Below are 19,177 nucleotides of genomic sequence, written 5' to 3'. Positions count from 1 at the left end.
TGGGTTGCAGGTTTGATCCCTGGCCCCGGTTGGGTGCATGGGGGAGGCAACCGATCGATTAGTCTCTCTCATATTGATGCTTCTCTCTCTCCCCTCCCTCCCTTCTACTCTCGCTACAATCAATGGAAGAAATATCCTCAGATGAGGATTAACAAAAATAAACAAAATGTCACAGGCTGATGAAAGGATGCAATGAGCATCAGAACAATGCCCTGGACATCAAGCATGTCAAACTCGTGGGCCGCGGGCCTCATTTGTTTGGTGCTGGCCTTTGAGTTTGACAGGCTTGCTGTACACAGTGAGGGATCACATGGCAGCTGCTAGAGACAGAGAAGATAAGCCACACCTAGAAGCGATGCTCGGCTACTCCCAAGGAGGTGTTCTTTTTTAAAAATATATATATTTTTATTGATTTCAGAGAGGAAGGGAGAGGGGGAGAGAGAAACATCAATGATGAGAGAGAATCATCGATCGACTGCCTCCTGTACGCCCCCTACTGGGGATCGAGCCCTCAACCCAGGCATGTGCCCTTGACTGGAATTGAGCCCAGGACCCTTCAGTCCGCAGGCCGATGCTCTAGCCACTGAGCCAAACCAGCTAGGGCTCAAGGAGGTGTTCTTTACCTCTCGGCTGAGTGGCCGGGACCCTGACAGAGGCCGATGAGGCGCTGATGTCTTTGGCTGCTAGAGCATGACCGCTAAGAGCATAGACCAGCGATGGCGAACCTTCTGAGCTCGGCGTGCCAGCATTTTGAAAAAACCCTAACTTAACTCTGGTGCCGTGTCACATACAGAAATTTTTTGATATTTGCAACCATAGTAAAACCAAGACTTATATTATTGCTATTTATTTTATATATTTAAATGCCATTTAACAAAGAAAAATCAACCAAAAAAATGAGTTCGTGTGTCACCTCTGACACGTGTCATAGGTTCGCCATCACTGTCCTAGAGTGACTGAGAGAATGAGATGGGAACACGGTAAGGTTCTTAGGACTTCACTGGCACATGGTGGACACTGATCAGCATTCTCTATCCTGAATGACCCTGCCCAGCCAGGAGGGTGGTGTCAGAGTCCCATGTGAAGGTGAGAGAGGTGTTTCCTGGAGGAAAATGCTTCCCTGTCCTGGGCCCCTTTGCTCACAGGCACTTTGAGCTGAGTGACCAGAAGGACCCCCAGGAGGCGGCTAAGCTCTTCTCCGTGCCTGACTTCGTGGGGGACGCCTGCAAGGCCATAGCGTCCCGGGTGCGGGGGGCCGTGGCCTCGGTCACCTTCGATGACTTCCATAAGAACTCGGCCCGCATCATTCGCACGGCCGTCTTCGGCTTCGAGACTCTGGAACCCAAGGGGACCGATGCTGAGACTCTGCTCCAGCCCCGGGACCGGGCCATCTTCCCCCAAAATGGACTGGTGATCAGCAGCGTGGATGTGCAGTCGGTGGAGCCTGTGGACCAGAGGACCCGGGACGCCCTGCAGCGCAGCGTCCAGCTGGCCATCGAGATTACCACCAACTCCCAGGAGGCAGCTGCCAAGTGAGTGAGGGCAGCCGCCCGCAGTGCCTCCCATGGCCAGACCTCTCCAGGGGCTCCATCTCCAGTCCCCTGCTGGGCCCTGCATAACATGGCATCCCCTGATGGTCAGTCTACTGTTGTCCTATGGGGAAGACAGCATGGTCCACTTAGAGTGTGACCAGATGCCACCCTGCTCCTGTGGCTTCTCGCCTTGCTTGTGCCAGAACCAAACTCATTTCTGCGCTCTTGCAGGCGCTCTGAGTGCAGCCCTGCCCCCCCCCCCCCCACACACACACACACCTCAACTTTCAGCCTTCTCCCCAGGCTCCAGGCCCACCAGCTCCTTTCTTTGTTTTGTTTTTGTTAGTTTTAGTTTTTTAAAAATTTTTATTGTTGAGAGTATTACAGATATCTTCCCCCGCAACCCCATTGCTGGTTCCCGCCCTGCCCCGCCCCAGGCCTTCACCACCCTATTGTCTGTGTCCATAGGTAATGCATATATGCATATAAGATCTTTGGTTAATCTCTGCCCACCCCCCTCCCCCCTCCCCTCTGAGATTCATCAGTCTGTCCCATGTTTCCAGGCCTCTGGTTCTATTTTATTCATCAGTTTATTTTGTTCATTACATTTCTTGTTCATTTATTTTGAATTTTAGATTTGATTGTTGATATGTATTTATTGTCATTTTATTGTTCACATTTCCTATCTCTTCTTCCTCTTCTTAAAGAATACCCTTCAACATTTCATGTAATACTTGTTTGGTGGTAATGAACTCCTTTAGCTTTTTCTTGTCTGTGAAGCTCTTTATCTGACCTTCAATTCTATGAGAGCTTTGCTGGGTAGAGTAATCTTGGTTGTAGGTCCTTGCTTTCCATCACTTTGAATATTTCTTGCTACTTTCTTCTGGCCTGCAAAGTTTATGTTGAGAAATCAGCTGACAGTCATATGGGCACTTGCTCCCTTGTAAGTAGGTAACTGCTTTTCTCTTGCTACCTTCAAGATTCTGTCTTTAACGTTTGGCATTTTAATTATGATGTGTCTTGGTGTGGGCCTTTTTTAGGTTCCTCATGTTTGGAGCTTTCTGCACTTCCTGAACTTGTAGGTCTATTTCTTTCACCAGGTAGGGGAAGTTTTCTGTCATTATTTCTTCAAATAGGTTTTCAATATCTTGCTCTCGCTCCTCTCCTGGCACCCCCATAATGCAAATGTTGGTACACATGAAGTTGTCCCAGAGGTTCCTTACACTGTCTTCATATTTTTGGATTCTTTTTTCTTTTTGCTCTTCTGATGGGGTGTTTTTGCTTCCTTATATTCCAAATCATTGATTTGATTCTCTGAATCCTCTACTGTTGAATCCCTGTAAGTCATTTAATTAGTGTATGCTTAATTTCTGACTGGTCCTTTTTCATGTCTTTGAAATTCTCACTAAGTCCCTTGAAGCTCTCATTAAGGTCCTTGAGCATCCTTATAACCATTGTTTTGAACTCTGTATCTAGTACTTTGCTTGCTTCCATTTCACTTAGTTCTTTTTCTGGAAATTTCTTCTGTTCTTTCATTTGTGACATGTTTCTTTGTCTCCGCATTTTGGCTGCTTCCCTGTGTTTGTTTCTGTGTAGTAGGTAGAGCTGCTATGTTTCCTGGAATTGGCAGAGTGGCCTTGCGTAGTAGGTGTCCTGTAGGGCCCAGTGGCTCAGCCTCCCCAGGCGCCTGAGCTGGGCACTCTAGGTGCGCCCCTGTGTGGGCTGTGCACAGTCTTGCTGTAGTTGAGCCTTGATTGCTGTTGGCATCACACCACCAGCTCCTTTCTGCTCTTCAAATGCACGGTTGAGCTGAAGGCCTTCTGCACGGGCTGCTCCCTGTTCCCAGGGTCCGCCCCTTAGGAGTTGCAGGACAGGCCCCTCCTCGGGCCTCAGCCCGAAGGTCACCTCCTTGGAGAGCCCATGGCTCTCTACCCCAACCGCAGCGGCACCCTCTTCGCCAAGTCGCCATGGTGTCCTCACTTTCAGGGAACTGGCCATTGTCTGAAATCTTCCTCCTTTACTTGTTTCTTTCCCCCTGGACGGTAAGCTGTATGAAAGCAGGGCCTTGGTCATGACCGCATTCCCTTGAGCCCAGAATCGTGCTGGGCTGGCAGTGTGCACATAGTTCTTCTGTTTCATGTTGGGTGCCTCCCATGGGCCTGGCTCTGTCCCACGTAGATCAGTGGTGCCTGCCCTTGGAGCTCCTGTGCCAGCTCTGCCCCACACCAGCATCTTCTGTGTTCTCTCTCCCATCCAGGCATGAGGCTCAGAGACTAGAACAAGAAGCCCGTGGCCGGCTTGAGCGCCAGAAGATCTTGGACCAATCAGAAGCCGAGAAAGCTCGCAGGGAACTCTTGGAGCTGGAGGCTCTGAGGTGGGTCGATAACTAAAGGAAGTCCTGCCTGGGTAGCTCAGTTAGTTAGAGCATCGTCCCAATACGCCAAGATGGCAGGTTCCAGCTCCAGTCATGGCACATACTAGAATCAACCAACGGGTGCATAAACAAGTGGAACAATGCGGGATGTTTCTAAATATATATATGTATATATATTAAAAAAGAACTAAAAGAAAAGATGGCCTGCTGAGGATTCTGACAAAGCAGCTGGTGGGGGGAGCCAGGGGGGTCATAACATGAGGAACTGTATTTAAAGGGCCAGAAGGTTGAGAATCACTGACTAGTGAAAGTGGCTGCAGCACAAGTCAGAGCTGGAGGAGAGCAGGCAGGGCAGGGCTTCCTCTGGGTCTCGCTGACTGTGGATGTCCCCAGCACGGCCGTGGAGAGCACCGGGACCGCCAAGGCGGAGGCCGAGTCCCGCGCAGAGGCGGCACGCATCGAGGGACAGGGCTCCGTGCTGCAGGCCAAGCTGAAAGCAGAGGCCTTGGCCATCGAGACGGTGAGTGGGGGAGATGCCCCTGGAAGGGTGTGGCCTGCTGTCCCTGCAGCCGAGTGGGACACCAAGTGCCCTAATATTCAGCTCTACTCACATGTTTGTGGTTTATAAAGTCCCTTGTCCTCTGTCAATTCACTTCCTACCTGCCTGGAAGACATAGATGATTTTTTTTTTAAACTTTTTTTAAAAAATTTTTTTATTGATTTTTAACAGAGGAAAGGAGAGAGATAGAGAGTCAGAAACATCGATGAGAGAGAAACATCGATCAGCTGCCTCCTGCACATCTCCTACTGGGGATGTGCCCACAACCCAGGTACATGCCCTTGACTGGAATCAAACCCGGGACCTTTCAGTCCGCAGGCCGACGCTCTATTCACTGAGCCAAACCGGCTTCGGCCACAGATGATTATTATACTCATCCTCCGTGTGATATGCGCTCGAACATTGGGCAGTTTTGTTCCAGGTATTGCATATGTTTTACATGCATGATCTTATTTAATGTTCAGAAGCCCATGAGAGTAGGTATTATTGCATTTACAGATGAGGGGACTGAGGCTTGGATTAAGGGCCTCCCATGGGTCACTATCTAAAGGTGGCATCGTCAGGATTCACACTTAACAGACTAAGTTTACAATCTCCTTACTTCCACCCCAGTTCCCTCAGGCTTGCTGGCGAGGTGACTTGCTGGACGGTCCCTGGGGGCCCACGTGATTGAAAGAATGCTGGGTTTCCCCTTTCAGGAGGCTGAGCTCCAGCGGGTAACGAAAGTACGAGAATTAGAACTGGCCTATGCCCGGTCCCAGCTGGAGCTGGAGGTGAGCAAGGCCCAGCAGCTGGCTGAGGTGGAGGTGAAGAAGTTCAAGCAGATGACGGAGGCCCTGGGCCCCAGCACCATCAGGGACCTTGCCATTGCAGGGCCAGAGATGCAGGTGAGAGTGGGGGGAGGGGCGTGTGTGTGAGTGTGTCTTGGGACCATACTGGGAACCAAGACGTTAGAGCCGGGGAGGCAAATACAACATCTAGAGCAGCGGTTCTCAACTTGTGGGTCGCGACCCCTTTGGCGGTCGAACGACCCTTTCACAGGGGTCGCCTAAGACCATCCTGCATATCAGATATTTACATTATGATTCATAACAGTAGCAACATTACAGTTATGAAGTAGCAACGAAAATAATTTTATGGTTGGGTCACAACATGAGGAACTGTATTTAAAGGGCCAGAAGGTTGAGGGTGGAGGGGTGAGGTGAGGGAGTGGTGGAACTGTCCCTGTATCCCAGGTCCTGACCTGTATCATTTGAGTTGGTGTCATACTGGGCACTGCCGTAGACTCAGCAGTGGACCGGAGCTTCTGGGGGCAAAATAAACAGATGGGACATCCGTGTGACAAGTGCTTCAAAGAAAGTCAAGTGGGAGATACCGTGAAAGGGGAGGTGACATTTCGAATTAGTTGGTCTAAGGAAGGTCACGTGAGCACTATGCAGAGTTGACACGAGCTTCCCAGGAGAGGGTCCAAGTGCAAAGACACAGGAGAATGAAACTTGCCGCATTTAAGGACCAGAAAGGCCTGGCGAGCGAAGGGTGGAATGGTGAGCTCCTGGGGCAGCTGCAGGGAGGGGCCGGGCTTCTGTGGCCCCAGGATGAGGGCGATGCGCCCCCGGGCCCCGCTGAGGCCCCTCGCCGATCACTGACTGAGCCTATGAGGACGGCTTGGGGGGCAGTTGCAGTGTCCGATGAGTGGGTGGTAGCCGCCCCAGAGAAGCGGCCAAGGGGATGAGAGAAGGGGCCGGGGTCTGACTCTGTCTTCTCACCCTCCGGCTCCCTCCAGGTAAAACTGCTTCAGAGCCTGGGCCTGAAATCGACCCTCATCACTGACGGCTCCACTCCTATCAACCTCTTCAGCACAGCCTTGGGTCTGCTGGGGCTGGGGTCCGAGGCCCAGCCGGCAGCCAAAAAGGCGGCCATGGGTCCTGGCCCCGAAGACCACTTGCTTCTCCAGTCCTCTCAAGTTCTTGGAAGCAAGCACACTGTGCCTTAGCGCCGTACAACGTCGACAAATAAAACGTACACTTCTGGGCATTGAAACTTTTGTCTCGTCTGTGACCCGGGGGAGCTTAATGCGAAGGTGGGGGCAGGGGAGGAGGGGTAGCGAAGACCTGACATCTTGAGGTAGTTGCTAGAGACGACCCCATGTGTAATGTGGAGAGGAAACGGAGGCCGGGGAACCCTAACCCAAAGTCACACTGACAGACATGGCCCCAAAGTCACACTCTTCAGCCAGACTGTCCTTCCGGTAGCAGCTTGCCTCCGGCTGCAGGTGGGAGAGATGCCCCTGGTGGGAGGACGGGGCCTGCACTGGCAGCGTCTCTGCCGATTCCTCCAGGACCCCAGCGGCAGGTGCATGCACCCCGCCCTCAGCACGTGGGCGGCTCCTTTGGCGCCACCTGCTGGTCACACCTGTTGTCCCTGTCAGGCGGGGAGGAGAATCCTGCCCAGGGGAGGTAGGAACTGGAGTGCCTCCCTGGGTTTCCAGTGTGGGCTCTTCGAGGGCATCGCGGGAGGAGTGTCTCCTCCCCCCTCCCCCAGGACTGTTTGAGTGTGGGCACCTGTGGAGGCTGCAGGGTGACCGTCCCTTCAGCCTGGGCGGCACTGAGGAAGCAGAAGATCCCAGGGTGGAGAGACGCTTGGGTTTGCTGGCTGTGTGGCCAGAGGGGGCGAGTCAGCCTCTTGATCTCTTCCTGTCTGTGATGGGCCAGCAAGTCCCCTATTGAGCAGGGCTGCAGTTTTGTTTGTTTTTAGGGTCTTTATTCCCCCCCCGCCCCCCCCCGCATCGACTCCCCGTGGGGCCTGACCCCAGGAGCCTTGCCCCTTTCCAAGTTGAGTTGCATTTGTGTGGCCAGTGGCTCCACTCACGTCTGAGCTGGTGGAGGCCAGGGGCTCTGTTTAGCCCTCAGCACTTGGTGGAGCTGGCTCAGCCCCTTCGCCTCTGCTTCCTCCCAACTCTCCTCCACTTCCCTTGAGCGGGTGATGAATTTAAAGCTCTTCACCTGGTGCCTGGCATGTGGTAAGGGATGTCAGCACTGTTCACTGCCAGGGGCCTCGGGTGAGTGACAGCAGGCAAGGTCATGGCGGGGGCATTCCTCCTTCCATCGCAGCCACCAGCTCCCACGGCCCTCTCTACCTCCGCACCCTCAACGCCTGCCGCTTCACCCTCACCTTCCAGCAGCCAGTCCTCCAACTCAAGGCTCCGGTGACCTTGACCCTGTCCATGTCATTCCCTCACTCAAAACCTCCCTTAACGCCCCACCTCTCCCCTCCCAGGTGATACTTAGTGGGAAAGCCCCACCCCACGCTGACCAGCTGTGTGTTGCTGGAAGGGGAACACCCACATACCCACACACTGACGCATCTCACGTTAAAGTCATGGCAACAGATCTCAAGGAGGCCTAATGCCACCTCTGAACACACGTCTTGAGCTTGTGCTAGATCCCCTTCGGGACACCTCTTCACAGCCCCTCTCCTCTCAGCCTCCCCACACCCCTGCCCACTTCCTCTCACCTCTTTGGGAAAACACAAGTAACTTGGGCAGGAAGGCTGGCCCCTCCCTGCAAATCTCCGCTCTCCCTCCTATTCCCTCCTGTCGGCAGCGCCTCCCCTGGGCTCTAGGTCCCACCGACCTCAAGTCCTGAGTGCACTCCTGCGTCCATCACCTTCTCTGCCGCCAGTTCTCCTCCCCTGGGCTCTAGGTCCCACCGACCTCAAGTCCTGAGTGCACTCCTGCGTCCATCACCTTCTCTGCCGCCAGTTCCTCCTCCCCTGGATCGTTGTCACCAGCCAAACGTGCTCCACTCTCTTCCTTGTAGAACCAGAGTGAACTCTCCCTTCGCCCCACATTCCTTCCAGCTGCCACCGCCTTCACGTTCCCTTCACAGCCAAATTCCTGTTTCCATGCCTCACTCTCATTATCCCTCAAGCCACTCCAATGAGCTCTTGTCTCCGCCCCATGCTACATGGAAACAGCTGAAATCAGCATTACCGATGATGTCCCTGCCGCTAGCCCAGTGTTAGGGTCTCCTCGTCCACCCCTCTCCCACCTGGTTCCCGTGGTGCCGCCTACTCCACCTTTCCCCTCACTGGCCGCTCCCCAGTTGCCTTGGGCGGCTCCACTTCCTCTGCTCAGTCCAGATCATGAGTCACCCTGGACCCTGCTCCCTGACTCAGCCTCTTTCTCCATCTCGCCACCTCAGGTCTCACCCTGAGGTCTGGGCTGATTTCCATTGATGACTTCCTTGATGTCTCCACGTGAATCTCTAATGGCTACCAGGCTTGGCCACATGACTGGCTCTGGCCAATGAAACTCAAGGGGGAGTGACATCATCATCCTCTTTTCCCTTTTCTGTGGTGACCAGCAATATCCCATGTAGAGGCTGCTCCATCAGCCTGGGTCCCAGAGAGAAAAATGGCAAGAAGGAGAAGCCAGCTCACCCACAGTAAACATGCAGCAGGAGCAAGAAATAGTATTTGCTGTATTACATCACTGAGGTTTGGGGGGTGGGGTTAATACGGTGGTACAATCTAGCTTTCCCTGACTACTATAGGGTGTCCCAAAATTCACGCAAGATTAAATCTTGCGTGAATTTTGGGGCACCCTATACATGCAGCTCACCAAGCTGTGAGCTACTACAAGGCAGGAGAGGAAGCTGGTCTTTAAACTGTGTGCATGAGGATGGGCTCAGCATGGATGGTATGATGAAGGAGACAGGATCTACCTCAGGGACAGGAAAACGGGCCTTGATGGAAATGCAGTGGAGTTACAGCTTGCACTGGAGCCAGAGACTTTTTAAAAAAATATTTTTTATTGATTTTTTACAGAGAGGAAGGGAGAGAGATAGGGAGTTAGAAACATCAATGAGAGAGAAACATCGATCAGCTGCCTCCTGCACACCTCCTACTGGGGATGTGCCTGCAACCAAGGTACATGCCCTTGACCGGAATCGAACCTGGGACCTTTCAGTCCGCAGGCCGACGCTCTATCCACTGAGCCAAACCGGTTAGGGCTGGAGCCAGATTCTAAGTCAGTCCCTGGTACCAAATTTATCCTTGAAGGTCCCCTAAACAGCCCATCAAACACAGAACAGCACAGCCTGTTTTCCTCCAGCAGCAGAGCACATGGCTTTTCTGGGTTGAATACCAGATGGAGCAATGGAATTGTGTAAGGGCCCCTTGAAAAAGAAAATCCTGTCTTTAAAGAGCAAGATCACATTCAGCGTGGCAAGGTGTGGTTTACCAAGTCCTCTTTCTCTTCTTCCTAAGCGCATAGATCCTCTCTATTTCCCAGCATCCCTTGCATGCAGCCGTGGCCCATGACTGAGTTTGTAGCTCTTGGAACTCAAGTGGAAGTGGTATGTGCCCATTCCCTGCCTTCCCAGCAAGCAGCCTGTGCACCCTCCAGGCGCCCCCCGCCCCCCTGCTGCCCATGGGAGCAAGCTGAATGGAACCACAGGTGGCCAGCAGAGCCCCCACATCTGTGTCTGGAGAGCTGCTTCACAATTAGGAGCACCTGATTGGGGCTTAACGTACGTTAAAAATAAACTATCATGTTTGAGCCACTGTACATCTTGAGGTCAATGCAGCAGTTCAGGCCCTTTAACCATCACAGTATGAGAGGCAGGAGGAGACTCAAGACCACCTGAGGGAACCTCTCAGAGGCAGGGCCCAGTGAGTAGGCACGGTGGTTCTTCATTCAGGCTAAAAGCGTGTAGCTGAATCCAGGAAGTTATGGCTGCACTTATCCTAATCCATCCGGGCTGCTGTCACAAAGCACCACAGACTGGGTGGCGCATAAACTACAGAAACGTATTTCTCCCGGTTATGAAGGCTGCAAGTCCAGGATTAAGGCACCAGCAGGGTCACGTTCTGGTGAGGCCCCTCTTCCTATTCACAGCCAGCGCCTTCTAGCTGTGTCCTGGGGTCTCTTTTATCAGGGGCGCTAACCCCATCCATGAGGGCTTGTGACCTAATCACGTCCTAAAGGCCTCACCTCCAAACACCGTCACATAGGGCACTAGGTTTCAACTCATGAATGTTGCAAGCACACATTCAGACCATAGCAATATACTAGGATAACGTGACTCCACCACATTCCCCAGGTGACTCCAATTCAGCCGAGACTTCCCCTCCTCCAGGAGGTCCCAGGGCCACCTGGCCCGAGGCTGTACACACAGGCTCCTCCTGGCAGGTTCCTCCTGAGCTTAGTCCGGTCACTGGATATGGGACCACAGGCACCACGCTGTCCTCAGGCCTTGGCCCATATTCTATTTGAGTGGAAAATGCTCACCCTCTTGCCCAACGCTCCCTCGTCTTTTTCAGGTCAGTAGCTGGATTTACACAGACAGACTCCTGACGTTACTATAAAAGGTTAGGGCCCAAGAGCCAGGACCATCCAGGGACAGAGGGCTCGAGTGCTCATTGGCCGGAGGAGTTGACGCAGGGAGGATGAAGGTCTTCTCACACCTTGACTGACTGGGCCAGGCCAGGTAGGAGGACACTTGCAGAGCTGAAGGGGCTGCTCAGCTTGTGACAGTCTTCCTCGAGTGTAAATGTGTCCCCGTCGCCGTGCTAACACTCCTGCAAGTGCCCCCCGGAAAGTCCAGGCGACTTACTGCAGCGTTGTTCACGATGGCGCGACCTGGTTAACAAGTGATGGGATTCTACGCCACCATTAAGAAGACCACTGATTGGACTGCTGTGTGTGGCGGGTGTGAAGGCTCTGCAGCCAAGCCAGCCAGGTTGGCCTCCTTCTCAGGACCTCTTTCCTTTTTGGAAAAGGCTTGTTGTATAGCTTAGTACACACTACAGTGTAGGCATCAGTTCAAGTAGAATAATACACGTCAAAAGCACTTGGAGCAGGGGTAGCTTGTTAGCAGAACAGCATATATAAAATATTTTAAAACATATGTGTAAGGGTGAATTTAGACAGGTACACAAGCAATGAGTAGCAGCGGTCGCCTCTGGGGAGAAGTGAGCACTTAAGGTGCCAGTTGCCTTCATCACCCTTTGAAAAATTGATGTTTAGAGAGAGGGACATGGCAAGGGAGAAAGAGAAACATCCAAGTGAGAGCATGCCCCCTCCCGGGGATCGAGTCCATGATCCGGGCATGTGTCCTAATCAGGAACCAAACCAGCAACCTTTTTTATTTTTGTTTTTTATTGATTTCAGAGAGGAAGAGGGAGAAAGAGATAGAAACATCAATGATGAGAATCATTGATCAGCTGCCTCCTGCACACCCCCTACTAGGGATTGAGCCCACAACCCTGGCATGTGCCCTTGACCGGAATTGAACCTGGGACCCTCAGTCCGCAGGCCGACGCTCTATCCACTGAGCCAAACCGGCTAGGGCAAACCAGCAACCTTTTTTTAAAAAAATATATTTTATTGATTTTTTACAGAGAGGAAAGGAGAGGGATAGAGTTAGAAACATCAATGAGAGAGAAACATCAATCAGCTGCCTCCGGCATACCCCCTACTGGGGATGTGCCCGCAACCAAGGTACATGCCCTTGACCTACATGCCCTTGACCGGAATCGAACCTGGGACTCTTCAGTCCACAGGTCGACGCTCTAGCCACTGAGCCAAACTGGTCAGGGCACCAGCAACCTTTTGTTGGTGCACAGGGAGATGCCCAATCAACTGAGACACACCAGCCAGGGCTCATCATCCTTTTATTTTTAGTCTGCAACCTAATTTTTCCCCCTGGTAATATTTTGCCTATTATTTTGAAAGATCCCTTCAATGGCTCCATGTGGCCCTAGGATAGTCCAAATGCCCTACTGAGCTCCTCAGGCCGCCGGATGGCTCCCCCCAATCTCTCACTAGTTCTCCACCCCCAACCCCCAGCACATTTCAGCAACATGATCTCATCAGGTTCCATTTCCGAAACTAGCTCTCTGTCCTCTGTCCTCAGCTGAAAACCAGCCCTCTCTTCTGCGTTCTCTTCTGGCTCCAAACCCGACCAGCTTCCTAAATGGCCCACACCCTTCACCAGCACCTACTTCACAGCACTGCCTACTCCTATCCCCCAACAAACACCCCCCTAACCGCATGCCCAGGTCCCCCCGCTGGCCTGTGACCTCTGAGAGGGGTCAGCACACACCTGCTGAGTTTCAGCTCTCTGGACATGTGGGCCCCCTGGCTACACTAGTATAAGAATAAAATGAGTAACAGCTGCAAACAACCCCGGCGCAGGATCCGGCATATGGTAAGCTCAATATAGTTAAAAAAAAAAAAAAAAAAAAGCCAGTGCCAGACAGCAGAGAAAGCTCAGAGGGTAGAGATGGCTGCTTGGAACAGATGCCCAGAACAATGTCTGCCACCCAATAGGTGCCCAAAAAAACGTTTAAGAAGGAACAGTGATTCTCGACCTTCTCAGGAAGAACTGATCACCTGGAGATTATTAAAATTGCAGACTTCTGGGCCCATCCCTAGAGACTCCAACTCTGGTTCAATGTCCTAGAAGCTGAATTAAAAGAAAAAAAAAATACCCTACAGGTGGTCTAAAGACTTCACTGAGAAACCAACTGGTCCACGTGTGAATATTTATTTAGCAGCTACAATGGGCCCGGTTAAGGTTAATCTTCATGGGGAGATAGAGAAGGAGCAAGAACAGTCCGTGCCCGTGTGGAGTTTACATTCTAGGGCCTAGAAAACACCAGGGACAGAAATAAATGCAGACAGCTCGGGACAGTGTCGGAGAGGAGATGAAGCAGGTGGGCAAGGGGACATGGCCTGACCTTGGGCGGCAGGGAGGTCTCTGTGGAATGAGAGGAAGGACCTAGCCAGTCCACACGGAGGGAGAAGCAGCCCAGGGACCTTCCTTCTTCCCCCAGCTCCCCCCACCCAGGCCCCAGTCCTAGAGTATTTCACAGGGAAGCAGGTCCAGGATAGTGAAGCCCCTTTATTATCCAAGTTCTCAGAGCTGGGACCGACGGGACAGAGGACGCTGCCATGGGGAAGGACCCAGACGGCTCCCTGTGCCCGGCCACAGGACCTGCAGGCTTCCTCTGGCCAGGGGCAGAGTTCGGGAACCCCGCCCTTACCCATCTCCCTCACACAAATGTCCCTCCAGTCTCGGGCCAAGCCAGACCCCAGGGCTAAGCCAGCAGGGGCAACGATGCCCAGCCGTCAGACCAGCCTCTGGTGCCCGGAAGCACTGCCTGTGTGGGCGGGGTCTCCTGAGCATCCTTCCTGATTTGGAGCCCAGGGGTGGGACTGGCCTGACCCACTTTCAGCGGGTTGGACAACACATTAGGAAGACATGAGCCTGGACCTCCTGGGAGGAAGAGGGGAGCCGTGTGACACAGGAGACTCCCAGGGCAGGTGGGCCGCAGGGGCTGGATTCCGAGGTCACTTCTTCTTGGCGCGGTCGGCCGCATCCAGGGCAGCCATGTTGCGGGCGGCCGTGATCAGGTGGATGACGCTGATGAGGGACTTCAGCAAGGCGACAGGGGCGGTGATCCACAATCCCATTCGGAAAAGACCCACAGAGCCGACTGTGGGAAGGGAGCAGGGCAATGCTGAGAACCCGGGACACGGCGAGGGGGAGGGCCCACATCTCCCTGGGCTGGCCAGAACCCCCGCCCCCCAGCCCTGCCCCTCATCTCGTACCTAAAGGTCCCTCGGAGAAACTGAACAGGTAGAGGAGGCAGTAGAAGAGTTCATTCCCAGCACACAGGGTAAACAGAGCAGGCTGCACAAACAGCAAACGGGCTGCTTAAACAAGAGGGCGGGGCAGTGTGCAAACACCCCCCACCCCCAACACACACAGGAACGGGGGGGCCAGTCTCTGTGAGGATGGGGAGCTGGAAGTGTACTGGGGAAATAAGGGAGTGGATGGCAGGGAGGAACAGAGTAACCGCAGGATATTACTTCTCTCTTCAAAAACCATCTACTGCCTGAACGATTCCCAGGCCCTCCCCACCCCCACACCTCAGCTTGTAGGGCTCCCCTCCCCTGGGACCAGGGCACCGCCCAGGGTTTGAGTAAGTGAGGGGGTAGGAAATGCTCACCCGGGAGGTGTAGTAGATACGAAGCACCCGGTTTCCCGACAGGTCGATCATCTTGTGACTTTCGCTGCCCCGGACCACAGAACTTGGGGAGAAAGCAGAGGAATCCATGAGCGTTCATTACCGCTGACACCCACCTAATCCTCTTCACAGCCTCCACGAGGAAGGTGCTGGGATTGCCTCTGTTGTACCCAGGAGGACCTGGAGCCCAGCTGAGCACCACTGTTTGGCCCAAAGCCACACAATTACCTAGTTGGGGACAGAGCCAGCATTCAAATGCCACATTCAAAAGCCCCCGTTCCCGTTCCTAGGAGCTGTTAGCTATTTGGAAGCCTTGACTATCCAGTCAGAAGCGTTTTAGGGATTGCTGCCAGAGAGGACCTGCCCATGGTTGTTCAAAGCAAGCTGAAAAGGAGACCTCTCAGAAGCCTGAAGCCACCCCAGACACCCTCCCCGGCCGTCTCACCCCTCCCTTCAGCAGGCCAGCACCCCCAGACCTGCAGACCTGTGGAGGTGCAGCCAGTGGCTGGCCACATCCAGGCTCATGCTGAGCTGGAAGAGCAGGGTGGCACGAGGGTAGAGCAGGGCCAGGTTGACCAGCAGGCACATGGTGGCGCAGCGGTCGGTCAGCATGTCCAGCATGGCCCCAAACCGGGTCCCTGAAAAACGGGGGCTGTCAGTTGGGAGGAAACTGTTTAGGGGGCAGCAGATCGACAACAGGGGCCATAGGTGTGCATCGCTCTGATGCAAAGTCTAAAAGAAGATGAAGAATGTCCACCATCCACTGCCTGGGGGGGAAAGCAGGCTGCCCCACGGGGTGCGAGGTCAACGGACAAAGGCCACCATGACATGAAATGAGGAGGCTTGGGAGTGTGGAGAGAGAGTGGAGGTGGGGGGCGGGGTGGGGGTGAAAAAGCAAGTTTACAGGTAACTCATCAATCCCAGAACCAAGGGTCCAGGTGTCAAGACAAGGAGACTAGAAGTCCTAGGGGAAGTCTTGGAGGTGGGCCTGGGGCAGAGACTCAGCCCTCCAGATGCCACCTCCCTTGCCCCTCCACCCTCCCTCTAGCAGGCCTTCTGGAACCGGGATCGCTGTGCCTGGCACAGTAGCATCCAGGACACACCTGTTGGAGGACATTAACTCAAAGACCTCCAGCACTTCACTGCCCACCCAGTCTTGCTGTGACACCCCCTCCCTATCAGTGGGTTCTCCCCGACAGCTCGCTTAAACCCCTTCTGCAAAACCAGGCCATGCAGTTCTGCTCCACAGAGATGAGAATGACAGCGTCCTCGGATCCCAGGGCACCTGCCCACCCTCAGGTCCCCAGGAGGCAGGAAAAGGGAGCCGCGGGTTGTCGTGCCTCAAGGTTGGCTGGGAGGAGCTGTCTGTCACCTTGATTAAGGATTCGCGCAGCGTATCCATCGAAAGCGTCCAGGAGTCCGCTCAGCAGGTAGAAGGAGGAGGCCGTGAGGGGACAGCAGGGCATGAAGTAGAAAGAAATGATGGCGAAGACGATCCGGGCATAACCTTGGGATGGGATGGGGGAGACGGATGGGGCGGGATCAGGAGGGCTGCCCAAGGCCCCTCTCCCTGCGCTCCGGCCCGGCGCCGTGGGCAGCACTCACCAATTAGGTTAGGCACAAACAGGAAGATATTTTCGCTTGGCATCGCGGCGGCCCCCTTGCCGCCCCGGGCCGATCCGGGGGTGCCAGCTGTTCACCCAGAGAGGATCTCAGCCCCGCCGCGCGCCACACCCCGCTGCCCGCGCCCGGCCCCAGATGTGAAAGCTCGCAGCCCGCGGGAGCCGGGGCCGCCCCAGCTGTGAGCGGGGCGCAGGGGGCGCGCACACCCCGCCCTTCCGATGGGCGGACCCCCGCCTCCGCCCGCCCCGCAGGCGCCGCAGTCTCCAGCTGCGGTCCCTCCTGCTCCAGTGGTGCTCAGCTTCCGAGAATCTACTCTTCTGCGCGCGTACTTCCAAAATTGGAGAAAGAAAAAGGAGGCCTTGAAAAATGGCTGCGGCCCCTTTAAGACCTGCCCGCTTCCTTTTCCTTTTCCTCCCTCCGCCCCTTTCCATCGGCTCGTACCAAGGCACAGAGGGAGGGGGGGAAGGAAGGGACGGAGGGAGAAGGGGAGGTCCGGAGAGGAGAGGCCTCGATGAATATCCGTACTTTGCTTTCGGAGGCGGGTGTGACTCCCTGGAGACAAAGACGAGGAGGGGAAACTCCGTCCTCCCGCGTCCCCGCGTCCCCGGGGGCGAGGTGATGTAGTACAGTCCGCGGCGTCCTCTCCCCGCCCCTCTCCCGGCCTCCTGGGCGCTCGCGGGCTCGGGCTGCGCGGCGGCGGCTAGAGAGGCTGGAGGGCGGACCGGGGCGGGGCTGCCGCTCGCGTGCCCCTAGTGGTGGGAGGAATAGGTCGCAGGCTCCGCCCGAAGTGCGGCGCCCACTTCTCCAGCCTCCGGCGCTGGGGGTACCTCCCCGCAGCAGGGACCTGCCGGGGGTGGAGGAGAAGCCGGAGCAGCGCGTGCCACTCGCCGGGAAAATGCTCCCCCCGCCCCTCCCGGCCTTTGGTTCTGGAATCCCTCATCGCCTGGCAACGGGGCCGCGGAACCCCGCAAACACCGAGGGTTTTATAGGGACGGGCAGCGGCGCCGCCGCCGGGTCCCCTCTTTCCCACCTCGGCCTTCCTCCCCGCTCCACCTCCCCGTCCCCAGCGGCCTGTCACCGGGGCCCCGAACCTCCCCCGCCTCCCTCCTGCCCGGTAGCCCAAGATTCAGCCCGTCTGCCAGGTCGGGGGCGGCCGGTCGGCGGCCTTGGATCCCAGGGAAGGGCTGTGGGTGGGAAGGAAAGAGAGGCCCCGGCGACCGGGGGGAGGGGATTATTGTGGAACTTCCCACCCTGGGAGATTTAAGGCGACGGTTTTTATTTTATTTTATTTTTTTACTTCCCCCTTCCTCCCCAGAGAACTACGGAGACAGGATGGTTCTGTATCTAAAGACCTGGTTTAAGCCTGGGCCTGGGGAATGAATGGAGTGGGAAGGGTGTGGAGGAAGTGGGCTGGTTTCTCAGCACAGATTCCAACTGTCCCCAGGGGGATGGAAGCCAGTCCCACCAGGAGTAAGGAGAGGAAGGGGAGCGGGCTGTCCCAGGCTGCAGCGTCCTTGAATGGAGGTTCGGTGAGCATTGGAGGGGGCTCTAGAGGTGGGGGCGAGCCCAAGTAGAGTCTGGCCAGGGCACCCAGACTCCCCCTAAGAGACTCTACCCCCAGCACTAGGCCCCCACTTACAGGGCCTTCTGGGCCACATCTCAGGGCCCAGCCCTTCAACTCCTTGCAGGGCCCCGTCTGCAGGAACTCCCAGGCTGAGCCCCGACTTTCCCTTCACCAGAAGCCTTCATTATCCCGTTCTGAGGAGTTCCTGGCCCAGATCAGCACAGAACTCACCGATGAGGCCTTGTTTGTTGCTGGCTACCACGTGAACCCTGTGCCCAGCAAGGAAAAACAGACACAAGACCAAGAGACTCAGATATACAAACACGGTGATTCCCCCGTGTCCGGACCGCTGTGTCCAGAGATCCTCCGATAACTCTAGTTCCAGTTCCTGACTCCTTCCCAACCATAGCCGACTTCTCCAGGAATCTGCCCATCTCCCCTATCTCCCCCATCTCACAGCCAGACGCCCCCCACTAACCAGTACCCACTCCTCACTGCTAGCTAGGAATCCCCGCAGCCTCCTCCCTAGCCCATCTGTTGGTGGCCATGTACTGAGGGATAGTCCTTTCTCTGACTGGGGCCTCTACTTCCAGAAGTCTTCACCAAGACCCAAGGCACCGACACTTGGTGAGTGAGGCTTCAAGGGAGATGCCCGTTGTCCTGGGGGAAAGATGAGCCTGTAAGGGGAGAGAGTGAGGGTTTGACAACATCCCATCCGGGCAGGGGGATTTTTAAACCAGGCAGTCCTATTCTATTCTGCGCCGACCCTGGAATTCAGAGTTCTCATCCCTCTCCCTTCCCTTCCACCATCTCCAGCTCTGACAGGAACCATGCCTGCACCAAGGCACACCTTCTGCCATCCCGTCGTGACAAGGTATGTACAGGGTCCCCAGAGCACAAGGTCATTCAGTAGTAACCAAAAATTTAGGAACTTGGGACACAGAAAAGAATGATACAGTCCTTGCTCTTGTAGAGTTCACAGTTTAGTGTGGGGCCAGTCAAGTGTATGGCCAATTACAATGTAATATGGGTGAGTTCCCGTAACAGAAATGGAAACAGCAAGAAGAGCACTTATCCCTGCTCAGTTGGGACAGAAACAAAAGGAATCATGGAGCTTCCTGGAAGAGGTGACACGACAGAAAGAATTATCCAGGGGAGAACATGTTAGTAGGTAGGGGTTATACCAAGTGTGAGCAAAGGCACATAAGTGAGTCTCAGTAGAGTGAGTGTGAGTATATGTGTGTGTGTCTTCCTAGGGCAGGGGAGAGGTGAGACTAGAGTAGTTAAACTGTTGGGAGTATCCAGGCAAGGTAGCCAGGGACTAATCAAGAGAACTTACTAAGATCCTTATGTGTGCTTTATTAAGATCCTTATTTATTTATTTGTTTGTTTGTTTGTTTGTTTGTTAATCCTCACCCAAGGATATTTTTTTCATTGATTATTAGAGCGAATGGAAGTGTGTGTGTGTGTGTGGGGGGGGGGGGGGG

General features: G+C 54.6%; 3 protein-coding genes across 13 annotated transcripts in view; 2 read left to right on the top strand and 1 right to left on the bottom strand.

Annotated features, from left to right (window-relative positions):
• MVP (major vault protein) overlaps window positions 1-6,505 on the top strand; it is a 24,634-nt gene extending 18,129 nt beyond the window's left edge. The window contains exons 12-16 of the mRNA XM_023744658.1: window positions 1,051-1,532; window positions 3,790-3,906; window positions 4,300-4,426; window positions 5,164-5,352; window positions 6,249-6,505. Of these exons, the coding sequence (XP_023600426.1) occupies window positions 1,051-1,532; window positions 3,790-3,906; window positions 4,300-4,426; window positions 5,164-5,352; window positions 6,249-6,458 (1,125 nt within the window). The 3' untranslated portion in view covers window positions 6,459-6,505. The remainder of the gene's footprint in view (window positions 1-1,050; window positions 1,533-3,789; window positions 3,907-4,299; window positions 4,427-5,163; window positions 5,353-6,248) is intronic.
• Window positions 6,506-13,001: 6,496 nt separating this feature from the next.
• On the bottom strand, window positions 13,002-16,782 carry CDIPT (CDP-diacylglycerol--inositol 3-phosphatidyltransferase). Of its 2 annotated transcripts, none has more exons than XM_006103350.3 (6): window positions 16,652-16,782; window positions 15,876-16,010; window positions 14,988-15,141; window positions 14,486-14,567; window positions 14,085-14,166; window positions 13,002-13,969 (listed from the first exon to the last, which is right to left on the bottom strand). In XM_006103350.3, the coding sequence occupies exons 2-6, from the start codon at window positions 15,967-15,969 to the stop codon at window positions 13,824-13,826; spliced, it is 558 nt and encodes a 185-aa protein (XP_006103412.1). In that variant the 5' UTR covers window positions 15,970-16,010; window positions 16,652-16,782; the 3' UTR covers window positions 13,002-13,823. The 2 variants fall into 2 exon arrangements, with proteins under 2 accessions (XP_006103412.1, XP_006103411.1); XM_006103349.3 differs by lacking the exon at window positions 16,652-16,782 and adding an exon at window positions 16,109-16,354.
• LOC111823403 (putative protein T-ENOL) overlaps window positions 16,354-19,177 on the top strand; it is a 7,642-nt gene continuing 4,818 nt past the window's right edge. Inside the window, exons 1-5 of one of the 10 annotated variants that reach the window (XM_023744638.1) lie at window positions 16,354-16,741; window positions 17,571-17,655; window positions 17,866-18,016; window positions 18,192-18,317; window positions 18,507-18,564. In XM_023744638.1, coding sequence (XP_023600406.1) covers window positions 16,638-16,741; window positions 17,571-17,655; window positions 17,866-18,016; window positions 18,192-18,317; window positions 18,507-18,564 — 524 coding nt within the window. In that variant the 5' untranslated portion in view covers window positions 16,354-16,637. Of the gene's footprint in view, window positions 16,742-16,866; window positions 17,656-17,789; window positions 18,017-18,191; window positions 18,318-18,506; window positions 18,565-19,177 lie in introns of those variants that run through there. The other 9 variants (XM_023744637.1, XM_023744644.1, XM_023744643.1 and 6 more) reach the window with 9 other exon arrangements.

The sequence above is a fragment of the Myotis lucifugus genome, unplaced genomic scaffold (genome assembly GCF_000147115.1).
Source record: "Myotis lucifugus unplaced genomic scaffold, Myoluc2.0 scaffold_480, whole genome shotgun sequence".
NCBI lineage: Eukaryota > Metazoa > Chordata > Mammalia > Chiroptera > Vespertilionidae > Myotis > Myotis lucifugus.
The sequence above is the reverse complement of the archived record's forward strand: the minus strand, read 5'-3'. Positions and strand labels throughout refer to the sequence as shown.

Coding starts and splice junctions, on each gene's coding strand:
- CDIPT (XM_006103349.3), bottom strand. CDS start 16,151: ATGCCAAGCGAAAATATCTTCCTGTTTGTGCCTAACCTAATTG. Junction 15,142..15,875: donor TGCGCGAATCCTTAATCAAG/GTGACAGACAGC, acceptor CCCGTTTTTCAG/GGACCCGGTTTGGGGCCATG. Junction 14,568..14,987: donor CACTGGCTGCACCTCCACAG/GTCTGCAGGTCT, acceptor TTTCTCCCCAAG/TTCTGTGGTCCGGGGCAGCG.